At 44.5% G+C, this 15172-nt stretch overlaps 1 protein-coding gene across 1 annotated transcript in view; it reads right to left on the reverse strand.

Annotated features, from left to right (window-relative positions):
* The window catches only part of LOC118117684 (neuropilin-1a), a 63483-nt gene that overhangs the window by 29356 nt on the left and 18955 nt on the right, over positions 1 to 15172 (reverse strand). The window contains exons 3-5 of the mRNA XM_035170133.2: positions 13003 to 13184; positions 6954 to 7181; positions 3290 to 3460 (exon numbers count right to left, since the gene is read on the reverse strand). Of these exons, the coding sequence (XP_035026024.2) occupies positions 3290 to 3460; positions 6954 to 7181; positions 13003 to 13184 (581 nt within the window). The remainder of the gene's footprint in view (positions 1 to 3289; positions 3461 to 6953; positions 7182 to 13002; positions 13185 to 15172) is intronic.

A 15172-nucleotide genomic window follows, 5' to 3' on the forward strand; every position in this document is an offset into this window, starting at 1 on the left:
GCCGGTCCAGGGGGGGGGGGGCTGCTGTGGTGGCAGCGTCAACCACAACACAATAACACAATCTGACACATGTCTATGATATTCATATGGTTAAGTGCAGACTTTTACAGGAACTAAATGAAAACTTTAGTTGATTTCTCAAACAGCCTGGATTGTTTGACACACGTAACTTGACACTCGGCTCTTTAAACATCTTGTGTTTGTGTCTTTTACTTTATTTTTCTCTTGCATTGATTTCACTTTATTCTTTACCCAATACGTGTATGGAATCAAAATAATAAAATAATATAGCTCCCAAACGGCTGTATATATGCAAAATTATCCAGATGTTGTATATATGGCTGCATCAATGATTTTCTTTAATTACTTTTTTTAATTTATTTGATTCATTATTTCAACTCTTGAATATTAAAATTCACCCGGAGCCCAACGTGGAGTCTTAAGATTGATATTTTTTCTTCAAATAATTATTCAAGTATTTCAGCTAATGTCGTGTGCACTGTGGAGATTTTCTCTTTCTCTTGTTTCTAATAACTTTAACCTGCAGGACAAAGTTCTCTTGGATAATCTCACAGCACACGTCTGCATCTCTGAAGAGACGGTTTAGAAATGTCATAAAATCCTCTGAGACAATGAGACAGTAAAATCGCTCCTTAGTCCTGAAAAGCTTCTACTTTTCTGTTTTTCTTCTCGTCCTCCACCTCCACAAACTTTTCTTTCACCCCGTTTATAATTTTTATTCACGACGTGACCTCCCTGTCCCCCTCACAGCAGGCGAGAGGGACAAACTTCAGCCCCTGTCTGTCCACCTCCCCGCCCCAAAAGGAAAGACAGGGCGTAAACCTGCCTCCACGACCGATGGTTCAGCTGATCAAAGACCCGGCTGGAGGCCGTTTCTGTGGGCGGTGGCAGGACGGAGCAAGAGAAAACCCTAAATTCTCAGCTGGAGATGTGAGTTTGAAACCCGCTGTGGCTGTCAGCAGAGCTCCTGCCAGGATAGAACTTCTTTCTGGAAATTCTTAAGAGGCCGAAGACACAAGACCGGTGCAAAGATCAGTTTGAATGGAAGACAAACGTTGTTTACAGCTGGTTCTGTCAGATGGCGTCTCACAGTCCCGTCAGAGCTCAAGCTTCAACTGGCAACGGCAACCGTTGTGTTCCAGATGGTTTTATTTGAATAGATAGAAAACCCTGTTCTCTGAAACACGATTTAAAAGCAATATTTAAGTTAATGCTTAAGTTGGGTTTACGACTTGTACTGCAGCCAGCCTCCAGGGGGCGAAAGAGATGCGTTGGCTTCACGTGTGGGCGCGGTCAGAGACGAGAACACGACTCAACTTTAAAACATCTAACGGCTCATTTCTACTTTTAACTTGAAAACGGTTTGTCTCTGATATTCGTGTCACGGCTGAATCAATGTGGACATTTGCTTATTCAATCAAGACGTGATTTCACATTGTGTTAATTAGTCGACGGAGCTCTTTCATCTACGTTTTTCCCCGAACCGAACAGAAACGGCCGCAGCACCACAGGGGGTCCAGTTTCCCTCTGGTGTGAATCCTGTGAATCCCTGGTTTATAGCGTCAGTCGTAAAAAAGTGGAGAAAAGACACTGTGCTTTGGTCCGAGAGGCTCTAATTCAATCTGCTGAGCTTAGCTGGGGGTCTGAAGGAAGAGTAATTGTCTCTGTGTGTGTGTCTGTGTGTGTGTGGGTGTGTGTGTGTGTGTGTGTTACTTAAGCTAAGATAATTGGAGCTCTGTCTAACACCACTGCAGCTCCGCACTCATCCCAGTTAACACTACAGGGTCGGATTTACCTCTCAGACGCACAACGGAGCACGCAGACATGTTTGATACATGAAGGCTACATCTATATATTATCACCCTGTCAAGAACAGTCACCGTCAATGTGAGACACACACACACACACACACACACAGACACACACACGTATAAAAACCCAATGACACGTCTTCTGCCCCTGAGGCAACAAACGAACGAGAAAAGAAAACAAAGTGCAGATAATGAGTCTGACCCCTGTGGATGATTCTCCTGCATCCAACATACATGAGAGACTCACAGTGATTTATAAAGACTTGTAGTGATGCAGTGATAAAATGGTGCATTGTTTTCACTGTTATATTCAAATTATGGCACATTTTTCACGTTAAAGATAAAAATCTATTCTTTACAACGAGCTGCTCTTGACCTGCAACGACATAAACGCCAGAAAGAGTCCAGAAAACTGGACCTGGACATTTTCCGGCACATGTCTTTCACATATGAAGAAGCAGCCGGAGATTGTCCGGGTCACACTCGTTCACAACAACATGGGACTTTATGTTCAGCGCGCCCTGTGCGCCCATAAGTCAGCAGAGGACGTTACGTAAACTCACCTCTGTGCACGCTCACATTCCTGCAACAGGAGTTTACTGAGGTGGAGGTCACCGGAGTGTAGGAACCATACGGACCAGCATAACTTAAACCTCTACAGACTCGTCAGAGGTCACACAGTCAACCAGGGCAGACGGATGGCTTTAAAGAATGTTAAAGACCATGTGGACACAACCAGAACAAGGACAAGACCCTAAAACTGAAGCTTTACTGGGACAGAAGCAGCTGTTTGGTTCAGCGGGAGACGAGAACCAGGTCAAAATGTCTTTATCAAGCACTGAATCACGTTTTCAATTTAAACTTTGAGCTACGAGATAAGAAATCGGTTAAATAAAGATTAAATAATTTCACAAAAACTTTGACTGTGAACATTTAATTCAAACTTATCAGCTACCATCTATCTACTGATTCCAGATCTGTGTGTGTATGTGTCTCGCATATCTCCAGAACTTTTCATCTTATCAGCTTCACACTTGTCGTGTGTGTTGTTAACGGCTCAAGGAAGTTCAGCGTTGACTTTGTCTCGTCTATATTTTCATATAAAATAGCTTAATTACGTAAAAATGTTCCTATTTCCTGTAATAAATTTGTTATAGACAAAGTTAATTTACGTTGGAAGCAGGTTTGAACACGTGCAACAAGCACATGGTGCCATAGTCGTAAAATAAGTCAGATTTCCTTCCCCGGAAAGGACGAATTGTCTTTCTGCTCGTCCTCCCTCCAACATGGAGGTCGGGGGTCAAAGGTCGCACATAAACCAGCTACTTTGATGCTGGAAGGAAGTCAGCATCTTGCTCAAGGACACTTAGGCAAATTCAATGGTACCAGTCTGTGAGACTATGATCTGTAACACAAAGACATCGAGGACATGAATCCACACTAATCCAGCTGCTCACCCTCGTCTTCGTGTCCCAGGGGGAGGCTCCTCTCGCGGATGGTGTAGTTGGCGGAGAAGCCCTCCTTGGCGATGGCGTTGTCAGTGGTGATGGTCATGGACAGGATGCCGGTGTAGGAGATCACGCGGCCCGGGGAGGTCGGGCCGCAGTATCTGCCGATGTGGGGACCAACTGGGGTTTGACAGAGAGAAGAGGAGAGGAGAACGTCAGCTTCATCACTCAGAGCTTTTATTATTCATCACCACTCACTTTGTGCTCCGCTGCCCTCGGCGTCCCGGGAAACGTTTCGTGACTTCAGGCAAAAAAAACATTCAAGCTTGAGAGTCGAGTGTTTTTTTTAATCTGTTGTATTTCCTCTGCACAGAATTAAAATAAACCCGAAGTGGAGTCGCAGCTGATCCCTCGTCTGCTCAGTCTCTCACCTCTCACCTGTCAGAGGTGATGTTGTACCGAGACAAGAATAAAGGTGAGATGACGCAGACACACGCACATTTCAAAAGTAAATGTGCTCGAGGCTGTTTGAGGCTGTTTGAGGCTGTTTGAGGCAGGAGACACCGTCACTCAAACTCCACTCATCAGATTGGAGGAATTATTCGTTGTTATATTAATATTAAGTCTGTAGTTTGTGACTCTGAGTTGCTTGGAGCTAAAGGAACAAGACGACCGGTTAATTAAACATCATGTTATCACTGTATTTGAGTCACAGGCATAAATATGACTTTTTAATAAAGACAAATCACTTTGGAAAAAAACCTCCTGAGGTTTAAAACAACCTCAAAGACTTTTATCTTCAGTCCACAAATAAAATACTTTGTCAGATTCATAAAAAGAGTTTAACAACTTTAAATTAAATAATAAAAATAGTGCTGAACTTTCACAACAGACAAATCAAGGTAAAGTTGAGATTGATTATTCTACAGTAAGAGTCTGAAACGAGGGGATTCTGTCTGCTTCTTTAAACCCGTCTCAGATTCTGCTGAGGATTTATCTCTGAGGAAACGAGCTGAGCTGAGCCGAGGCACAAACTGGAGCTGGAATCTCCTGGAACAACATGATTTCACGGCGACAGACACCGAGCGCCGACGTCGCCTCCTGCCCACAGTTTGCTGCCCATTCCGTCCTGTTCTTATCAGCGGGGGGAAACAATACCAGACTCCCGCCGCCTCCTGTTCGGCTGAGATACAGAATCTGCAGCCGAACGCTCAGTCCAGAATTAAATCACACGTATCACATTTCTCCAAACGTGTTCCTTCAGGCCTCGGGGGCAAATAATCAGAAACGCAGCGCAGCGCGATGGCGGTGGAATTCTTAGCGTCGGTAATCTGGTGGATTATATTTATCGGTTAGTTTAAAGCATGTCGTCGACAATCTGTGACGGATTATGTTTTACATGTTTGCAGCCTCGTCTGAGGAGGTGTGAAATCGTGACGCTGGGAGGCTGCGTCTTCTTTCAGCTTCATACGGCGGCCCCCGGGGGGGGATTGTGTTTTTCTGTTTGTGTTGTTCAGTTGTGTTGTTTTTTAGAGATGTTGCAAACATGTTGTAAAATTGCGTCATGTTTTTCCTTTAATCTGCGGAGCTTTGAGTTCTCCGGGGGGGGGGAGATAAATGTGGCCACAGTTATAGTAAATTAGGAAACAGGAAACTTGAAAATTAAATTCCTCTATTTTTAACGTGATAAAAAAAAATGATATCACAGTAAGATTGAGATTTGTGATTTGGTTTCCCAGAGCTTTTCTGGGGCTCGTGATGAGTGTTTAGCTTTTTTTTAAATGATGAAAGATGTTTTCTGCAGAAGTGAAAATCATCCAATTATGATATTTACGAGACTTGTATTGTTCTCGAAGCTGCAGAGCGCCGAGGACTCCGGGGGGGCCGAGAGAAATGTGGCTACAGTTTGGTCATTTACCGAAAAAACGAAACTGCACATTAAAATGAATTTCTCAAACATTCTCATCAAAAGTCCCATGAATTGTTTTCTGGAGCTTTTCATCCACATCACGCACATAACAAACAGTTTCATCTGTTTAAAGCTCCAGATGTGGAGCTTGTGATAAGTATGTTTTTGCCTAATTTACCTTTATACGTCTTTATGCAAATATTAGACCAATTTAACTAACTATATTTTTAAAATATCTAATAAAAGATCTGATTCTGCTTCTGTTGAAAAGTGAAATTCAACTCTAACAAGCCCCTGATATCTGCTCTTGTCCTCAAAGGGAACCGCTCCCTCAGGGAACATGTAACAGCAGTGCATGCTGGGAAAACATTTGATGTTCCCGCAAATGCTGCGAAAGTGTTTGATGGGGATGAAAGACGAACATCCTGGTCTTCACCCGGCCACAGAGACGTTTTGTTATCTGCGCCGACGCACACGTTGACTCTGCGCACAACATGCCCCAACACACACACACACACACACACACACACACACACACGACATGATGCAAACAGACACACACACAGATCATTGGACAGGAACAGCCCTGGCATGTGATGTATGCTGGCACATCTTTAAAGTGTGTGTCACTGTCTGTCTACCTGAGCCAGTCTTTGTGTCCCTCATAGTCCCATGCCAGCCCCCCCCCCATCATCCTGGCAATAATCAGGCAAAGCTTCGGGCACAGCGGTGAGTATTGTGGGCATCCTGGCAGCCGGCTCAGGCCCCCGTCCGAGGTATTTGCGCTCTCGCCATTATCCGCACACTGTACGGCTAATTAGACAACAATGGAAGAGACGACGAGCGCAGAGCAGGTTGTGTCTCCATCGTTCAGCCGAGGGACAATGAGCGAACTGTGACACTGTTTCTCTCTCGGCACATCCTGAACACAACTGAGCACTTAGTGACTCAGACCTGCTGCGAAATACATATGATAAATAGATAGTTTTGTGGAAATATGCTTTGGAAAGTCAAGAGCTACAGAAAATTAAAGAAACCGTCTTTGAGAAAAATGTATTTAACGTGACGAGGCAGGTTTTATGACTCGTACCTGTTGTAAAACTAAATTAGAGGGTATACGCAGGTTTCATGTTCGACGTCACAAACGAAGTCAAAGTGTAAATCATCTGATTAATTCTCATAAAAACCAAAGAGAAGCAGAGGATCCTTTTTGTATTTGACATTTTTTCATCGTGACTTTGATGATTTAATTTGGTAAAAGAATCTGCAAGTTTCAGTTTGGAAACACATGAACAGAATTACAGTTTAATCCTTTTACTTATGACTTCATAAAGTCAAACCACATTTGGTGAAAAGCCTTTTTAAATTTGTTATTTCCACACAAAATCACAGACGTCTCCACGGAGCTGACACGCTGATTATCTGGAGTTTTATTTTGAAAGTCAGGATCTTGTAAAGCCAGTTCTGATCAGATAGATGTGACTGGAAAGTTTCTTCTCAACACTTAAAACCACTTTATCATCCAGGAGACTGGAGCCAATCACAGTTGACCTTGGACAAGAGGGGGGGGGGTAAATCCTGGAAGCTACATGTCCTTCCTTAGCGCCAAAATATCACGCTCACATTCAAACCACTTGTACATCCAGCCGATCAAGACGGGGACAAATGTTATTATTATGATTTAAGATGAAATATTTCCTTCGTCAGCCTGAGCTCATGTTGTACCCTCCCACATCTTTATCCTCATCATCCTCTCCTCCTCACCTGCGGGGAACCCGTCCCAGATCTCCAGCCAGTCGTATCTGCAGAGGGCGCCCGGCGGCGGCGTGGTGTCGGGCTCCATGTCGAAGCTGTCGAACTCCACCACGATCTCCGACATCTTGGGGGCGACGATCATGAAGGTGCAGTCCAGGTTGTTGGGGTACTTCTCGGGGAATCCCGGCGTCTTGATGACGCCCCGGGGAGCCGTGAAGTTCCTGGAACATTCTGGACCTGCGAGGGGAGAAGATACAGAAAGTGTCAGGACGTGTTTGGACAAAGTGACTAATTCTCACTTGGACAGAGGTGAGGACCCTCAGAGGTCAGAGGTCACAACCTGTTCTCACATTACTGCCTCTTTGAGCACGACTTCCTTTTTAAATTTCTGTTTTTTGGGGTTCGTACAAAATGAGACATCCAGGGGTTGGTTGACAGGTTAAAATACAATATTTCAAAATAAAAGCCTTTAACTATTCAAAGCCGCTGCAACTTTATTGTGTAAATTTAAAGGACAAAAATGCATCGTTGGACAGAAAGCTTGTTTTCCAAATGATCTTAACATCGAATCAGTAAAAATAATTTACAGTAACTTCACTTCACAGGATCGAGAATAAAGCAGCTGAATGTGTATATGAAAAAAACAGCTTCAACACAACACACCCTTTGTTTTATTGAGAAAACATCTGTGTTGTGATTGGTCCCCTCCCCTGTCGGAGCCGCTTGTGTCTGTGTTGTGTCTGTGTTGTGTCTGTGTTGATCGCAGACAACAAACAACACAGACACACACACACACACTAGCCTACATAACCAGCGGACCACAGCCTCAGTGTGTTTGCAGTGTACAGTCAAATATCAGTGTTGTCTGGAAACACTGTGTGTTACTCACATACAGGCTCTTATTTATATGTCCTCATGTATAAGACCTCTTGTTTCTCTGAGACATTTTACCTGAGACACTTTCTCTCTCTCGCTCTGATTTGTTCTCTCTCTCATGTTTTTCTGTTTCTTTTACAATATAAATAGTTTTATTTTACTTCCTCATGCACAAACATCCCAAACACTGTGTGCTGTTGTGTTACACCTCCTGACAATGATACGTAACTTATCACACTTTCATTCATGCACTCACGCACAACACCTTCCACAGAGCTGCTGTGTTTATATACTGTTAGTCTGTTATTTAACATTCATTCTAATGTTGTTGTGTAGTATTGTGATGTCATGTTATTATGATCAGAGCGATGTAACGAGGAGACGTCCGGTTACAGATTATGACATCATGCAGTAACCCGCTCTATGTGAACGTGGATTCCAGTCGGACTCTATAATGCGATTAAGAAGTATTAGTACGAGGTCAGAATGATGTCTTAATGTGATTATTGGGAGTATGACCGTATTCAGGTTCACGTCATCAGAACCTGATGTTTACACGACAGCGTCTTATTCAGATTATTGTCTTAATCTGGTTAATATTAAACTCTGCAAAACAACAAGTGACACGAACTCCTCCTGATAAGAGAACAAACGGAGCAGCTGGCGAACTCGACAGACGTTATGTCATCGCCGTCTTTTGTACGAAAGCTGTTTTTCTCCACGTCGACGTCAGTCAGCTCGGCCTCTTCACACCTCGCCGCTGCTAAAGTGACACGAGCGAGGCTACGAGACGGTGACTGGTCTCAGGAGGAGGAGGAGGAGGAGGAGGAGGAGGAGGAGGAGGAGCGTGAGGCGTGGACGAGGGTCAAACATCCCTGCAAGGCACCGAGAGACGAGTGTGTGTGTGTGTGTGTTGTGGTGAAGGCTTCACATGTTGTGAGCCCAGATGTGACCTGCATGTTATCTGAGCATGCCTGTAAACAAGAGTACACACACACACACACACACACACACACACACACACACACACACACACACACACACACAGTGGACCCTCCCTGTTGACACAGGTGGTGTCATTAAAAGGGCGACATGATGAATGATGTGGAAGGATGAGCAGCGAGGGATGAGACGGAGTCGATGCTGCTCAGCTGGCACACTTTCTCTCTCTGTGTGTGGTGTGTGTGTGTGTGTGTGTGTGTGTGTGTGTGTGTGTGTGTGTGTGTGTGTGTGTGTGCAATGTGCAGATGGGTTGCTGTAATCTGGGATGAGGAATGTTAGATGCTGTTCGTCTGTCAAGGTCAGAAATCAATTTCAATCATAAAGAATCACCTCTGTCAGGGAGGTTATGTTTTCACCCGCGTCTGCTCGTTGCTTTGTTTGTTTGTTTGTTTTATTTGTTTTATTTGTTTGCAGCTTTACGCAAAAACTTCTAAAATGATTTCCACCAAACTCAGTGATTAGTGAAATTAGCTCAACTTCAAACATGTGAAGAAACTAAAAGTGTCTCAAAAAGGATCAAACGAGACAATAAATCCACGTGAAATAAACTGAGTGTGTTTGTGTGTTTGTTCGATGCCGTATATGAGCCTCTGTGTGTGTGTGTGTGTGTGTGTGTCCCTGTATAAATTGTGCGTTGAAACATATGTGTTGTGTCACGCGCGCGCTCCTCAAACATCCCTGTACGTTCTTCTCGTCTCTCATTGGCTGATCCTCTGTCCATCCGTCTTTATTTGCTTCTTTCATCTTTTTTTATCAACAGCCCTTCAATCAACTGCGGCTTCTCGTCGCCGTAGAAGAGTCCGTGCCCCCACACACACACCGCTGCGACATGTGTTCCTGGTTTGAAAACCTGCAATAAAACGAGAGCGTTGGTTCAAATATAGCTCCAGGAGAGTGGAGAGGCCTCTGGTTTATAAATGATGTGTATTATGTGGTCGGCAGAGGGTGGAGCTACGGCCGCGGTGGTCACGGTTATAAGAGACGGATGTGCCCGAGTGTTACAGCCCGACGCTCATTAGGCCGGAGATTCACCCGCCGCTGCCAAGCGCCATCTTTAAGGCCAGATGGAGCTTGTCATCTGAGCGAGAGCCGTGGTTTTCTGTGGCGGAGGTTTGAGGTTTTCTTTCAGTAAATGACAGACGTGAAAGAAAGACACGGCACATGGGGGCAGGAGCTCAAGAGGTCAAATTCCATTCTGAAAACAACAACTTTAATAATTAGAATTAAATGAATCTTAATCAGCGTCTCTCCAGTTACATTTTCTGTAAACTTGTTATTGTTATAACTGTTCTGTTCAGCGTTTAACTGGTGTTTTAAGTTACGAATCAGAAAATTGTGCGTTTTCTTTCAGATTGTGTTGCTCTGATATTTCAAGGTTCACAATTTAACCGTCACAGGACAGAAGCAGAGAGAAAGTGAAGCACAGAGGGACGTTCGTTTAGCAGCAAGTTTCAAAATGCAGCTCCGACTGTGATGGATTTTAAATGTGGCGAGAGGGAAGGCAGCGACATGGCAGGGGGATTACCTGAGTGAGCACGAGGGCTGTTTTTAACTTGTTCGAGAGGAGAGCACCCGTATTGAGGCCAACACACACACACACACACACACACACACACACACACACACACACACACACACACACAGACACACACAGACACACACACACACACACACACACACACACAAGCTGCCCTAGTTTCAGAGCCCCTCTCCTGTTTGCCAGAGCATCCATCTCATCTGCAGGTCACTCCTGTTGCCTCCAAGGACAAACAGCCCATTAGCTAAATGAGCCTGGGGTCCCTGTGCACCTGTCTGTCGCACACACACAGACACACACACAAACGCAGACACACACAAATGCACTGGAGACAGATGTACGCACATGGCAACACAAAAACAAACAAAAGACGTGTGCACAGGTTATCTTGTGAGAATATGTGGCAGCGACAACATCAGGAGATCGGTTTCTCAGATTTTCCTGACGAGCACATGGCTCACACACCCGGCAGGTTCAGATCTGCCTGAACGAACCAATCACACGACTTCATCCGTCCACCAGCTGCACAAATACAAGAAAGTCCGAGTGGAGACGGAGCTGCAGCGGGTTAGATCCGGTCTCTTTCGTGAAAGAGGAAATGTTTGGTGGTGGTTTCGACAGGGAAGTCGGTTCAATCAGTTCAGAGAGATTTTTCAAGAAATAAGAAGAAGTTGGTTCAAGAGGTTTGGATCCAGGAGTGAAACTAGTTGAATTACGACTTTCTTCTCTTAATATTATGACCAATAATATGATTACTCTTGAAATCCGAACACTCAGTTGTAAGATAAAACCTGAGGTAGATGATCACATATAAGTAAATGACAAGGTGACCCGAACGCTACGGCCCTCCATGAATCCCAATCATATAGGTTTTATTATAGATCAAAGATTAAATATGAATCATCAGAAATCTTCCTGGAAGCTATAAAAAGAAAACCCTAAATGAAAAATGTCCCAGCCTAACGTCTGTGAGCTGGTGCTGACCTACTTTAAAGATTTATTACACTGACTTTCTAATAACGTCCTGTCATTCATCAGTCACGGCTCCACGCGGCTCCCTGAAATTACAGTCGATAGGAGCAGCCTTTAAAGTTGTGGTATCAGAGACGCTCGGCGAGTCTGAGGCCGCTCACCCGACGTCTCGCTGCCCGACTCCTCACTTAAGCACAAGAGAACACTTCACGCTCTTCATTTTTCATTGTGCATAACAGGACTTTTCAACACGGCTCCACCCGGGGATTGTTATTCCTGGATCCTGTGATTCTATGAAAGGTTACTGCTCTCTGGGGCGCAAACAGAAGAGGAATCTAACGTAAACGCATGTTCCCCCTTTTTTTTTTATCTGATTTATCTCCAGTCCCCATTGGTGGAAAACGAAGTGGTCACCGGGGACTCGCCGCTTTGGCAGCGGCTCAAGTGGACCCGAGAGGGGAGAGCAAATAGAAATGTAGGACACGGGAGCAAGGTTCCTTCCCCGACAGGCAGTGTTTATGTAAGACCGTCCTGCGAGCATCCCGCCCCAGCTGGGAGCCGGCGCCGCTCCAGTGGCATTGTGGGTCTTTGAGTTTGTTTGGCCTGAGGCGTAGGGGTCATTGTCCCAGAGGGTTTATCTCGAGCTGTGTGGACGACCTTGGACAATATTAGGACCAGGATTTCAACACTTTGTGCCTGTTGTATTCTCTGACAGGTACACGTGTTTTATGATCCATAAACTGAATAATATGACTGCATAATATGACATTTATAGGTTAAACGAAACAACCGGATAACATGTAATAATCTTAAAGTTGTAGTAAGTAAGTAAAAGATGATTTAAAACTCAAACCAGCTCTGAAAGTCACACGACTGTTCACGTAGACTTGTGTAAACATGAAGTAGATCATTAACTCTGCAGGTTGTTTGGTTACAGAAAATACTACAAACAAAGAGCAGCAATGGTTTTATTTAGGTTTTAGAAGTTAATCTGTGGACTAGTTCAAATACCTGATGATCAGTCGCACTCTAACCACAGCGTGTGAATATATTCCGTCAGTACCAGCGTGATAAAAGTGCATTAAACCGTCCTGTGATAGTAAAACCATCTAATTCTCCACCTGCTGAGTTTCCTTTCTCTTTATGACCGGAGGTGAAATTCACATAAATGCCTTTATTTTGGAAGCATTCGAGGCCAATTAGTGAAATGGTTCATGCTCTGACTCGTGTTCCCAGATCTCAGCAGTTAGTGTTGTTCTTCACGAGGTTGAAACAATAAGGTTTTATGAAAAGTGAATTTGCTTGTAAGTCAGAGAGAACAAGCGCAGTAAAACATGTTGTGTGATTCATCTGTTACTGTTTCCTGCCCCTCAGCTGCCACTGCTGAAATATGTAAACTGGTTTTTTTTTACTAGCGTGTTTATTGCAGATTATTCTTCCTCAGGTGCAGCACGATGATCCAAAAGCTGCAGAACAAACCGGAGCCGTGTGGGAACCTGGCTTCGCTACAGCTGAATCTGAATGGGCTGTTTCCCATCAGGCGACTCATCACTTTCAGAGCAGAAAACAGCCGAGCAATCTCAGCAGTGTTTAAGCTTTGAGCTGACGCTGCAACACGAGGACACTTCTCAGAGGTCGTGCGATGAGACCGCGGACCGGCCGCTCGCTCACCTGTCTTGAAGACCTCGTAGCGAACGGAGAATCCGGCCCCGTGGGTCTCGTAGTCGGAGACGAACTTGATGAGGAGCTGGCTGCCGCTGGAGACGATCGGGGACGGAGCGATCTTCCCGCAAAACTTCCCCAACATGGGCGAGAGCTCGTCGCCGCCATTGTAAACCTCCACAAAGTCGTACCTGAGGGAGGAGAGAGGAGACACAGGTTAAGGTTAAGTTAAGTTAAGATGTGGAGTTTGGATGAAGCTGAGCTCATAATTGATAATTCTTCCCAGAGGAATATTGAGCGCGGCTGTTGGTTTCCTCTGTGACGGTTTATTGAGTCTTCACTTGAACGCACACAGCTGCTGAACATATGCACGAGTAATCGTTGCGTCTGAGCCTCGTTTCAATCTGCTCCGGGGCGATCGAGACTTGATTAGTGGTAACGCAATTTAAAAGAGCTACTTCGCTAATTTTAACATGTGAAACGTCAATTTACGAGACTTCAGACGTTTCACAGAAAGCTGGTGTTACAAATTAGGGAAACAGGGAAGAATCCAGGTGCACTATGGGAAGAGAAGGACGGAGAGACTGGGACAGACTGAGTGTTAAAGAGCTCAACAGCTCGGTTCAGGAAGTGAAAATCCAATTAACTTTTTTAATAAGAAAAGTGTAAACATGAGCAAATCACCCACAAATCCAATTTACAACTAGACTCGTTTGAATCTGGGAAAGTTCAGGATGAAGAATTGCTTTTGCTAAAAGTCAAATGGGACAAAAGAGTATCGGACATTTGATTTCTTGTGATTTATTTAAAGAACATAACGCAGAAGAGAGACGGTTCAAAGATTTAATAGTGGAGAAGAAGAAAGTCGCAGATAATGGACACAACACCACTTTCCCACGACCGGTGACAACCACATCTGGTTTGAAACAGGCAGCCGCCACTCCTCTGGACCAGTGACTCAGCACACCAACAGGAAACAGGTGCACATTTACATATTTATACCAATGAAGTCATTTTTTGCTTATAGATTTTGGCTGAATTCAAGTGTTTCTGCCAAATATCAGTCCGGTCGAGTCGACCAGGTTTGTCTGCTCCGTTTTCGCAGGAAAAACAAATCTCACATCCAGCAGCTGTAAAGCAGAAAGGACTCGCTGCATGTTGAACATCTGCAGGTTCATCTTCCTCTGCACGGTGACAAGATCAATGTTTACAGTCATTATCTCAACAGACTGCGAGGCACCGTGGTTTAAGGTGCATTTAATATCAGAATCAAGATATATAGGTCAGGGTGTGTCTCCAGACTGTGTGAACCACAAATATCTGTTTCTATGTTCACCCACAGGACTGAATCTAAAGAGAAGTGATGTCTTTTTCGTCGTTATAAGCAAACACCAGTTCTGTCTGGAGGACGTGTGCAGAGGAACAGAAACGAGGACACCAGGCACCGGGAGCCTCTGTGGGTCCCACTGAGCTGAACTGGAAGACTCCATCAGTCTCCACTGTCTGCGTGGACCTCCCACCCCGCCGCTGCTGCTGCACCTCATGCTTTACCAGCCGACACCCGTCTGTCCACCCACTGTCCACCCGTCTGTCCACCCACAGCCTCAGAGTGAGAATACGACTCAAGTATGGATTTTATTGTAGTTATTCCATGTTCCTCTTGTTGAGGGTTAAGAACAGAGGATGTCGCACCTTGTTAAACCCTATGAGACATATTTTGATTTGTGAATATGGGCTGTACAAATAATATTTGTAATTCAGAAGTGTGCTTTTTTGTGTATAGGAGCAAGTACAGGAAGTGTAAAGGCTCATTTATGCTCAGTGCTCGATACAGTTTATAATATTATCTCCTTAACTCTGACTCTCGGTTGAACAACTTTAAATCTCATGAGGAAAAGTTATCAAAATGACACTTAATAATTTTATCAACCGTTTAACAACAAAAGCATGAACCCAGAAAGCAAACGAGGCTCAAATCAAATCCCCTCACGAGTAAACTGGTCTGTGTTGTGTTTCCACTCAGCGTGACTCGTCCAGTTCTCTGCATGTCAGACGTGTCGGATGTTATCGAGCCAACATCAGAGCGTGAAGATAATCTGAGATGACCATCAGTCCTGACCCGGCCTCAGATTTCCCTCGTTTCTGACTGCGAGGAAGTGAAAGCTCAGTGAAAATGATC

Source organism: Hippoglossus stenolepis, chromosome 11 (assembly GCF_022539355.2).
Source record: "Hippoglossus stenolepis isolate QCI-W04-F060 chromosome 11, HSTE1.2, whole genome shotgun sequence".
NCBI lineage: Eukaryota > Metazoa > Chordata > Actinopteri > Pleuronectiformes > Pleuronectidae > Hippoglossus > Hippoglossus stenolepis.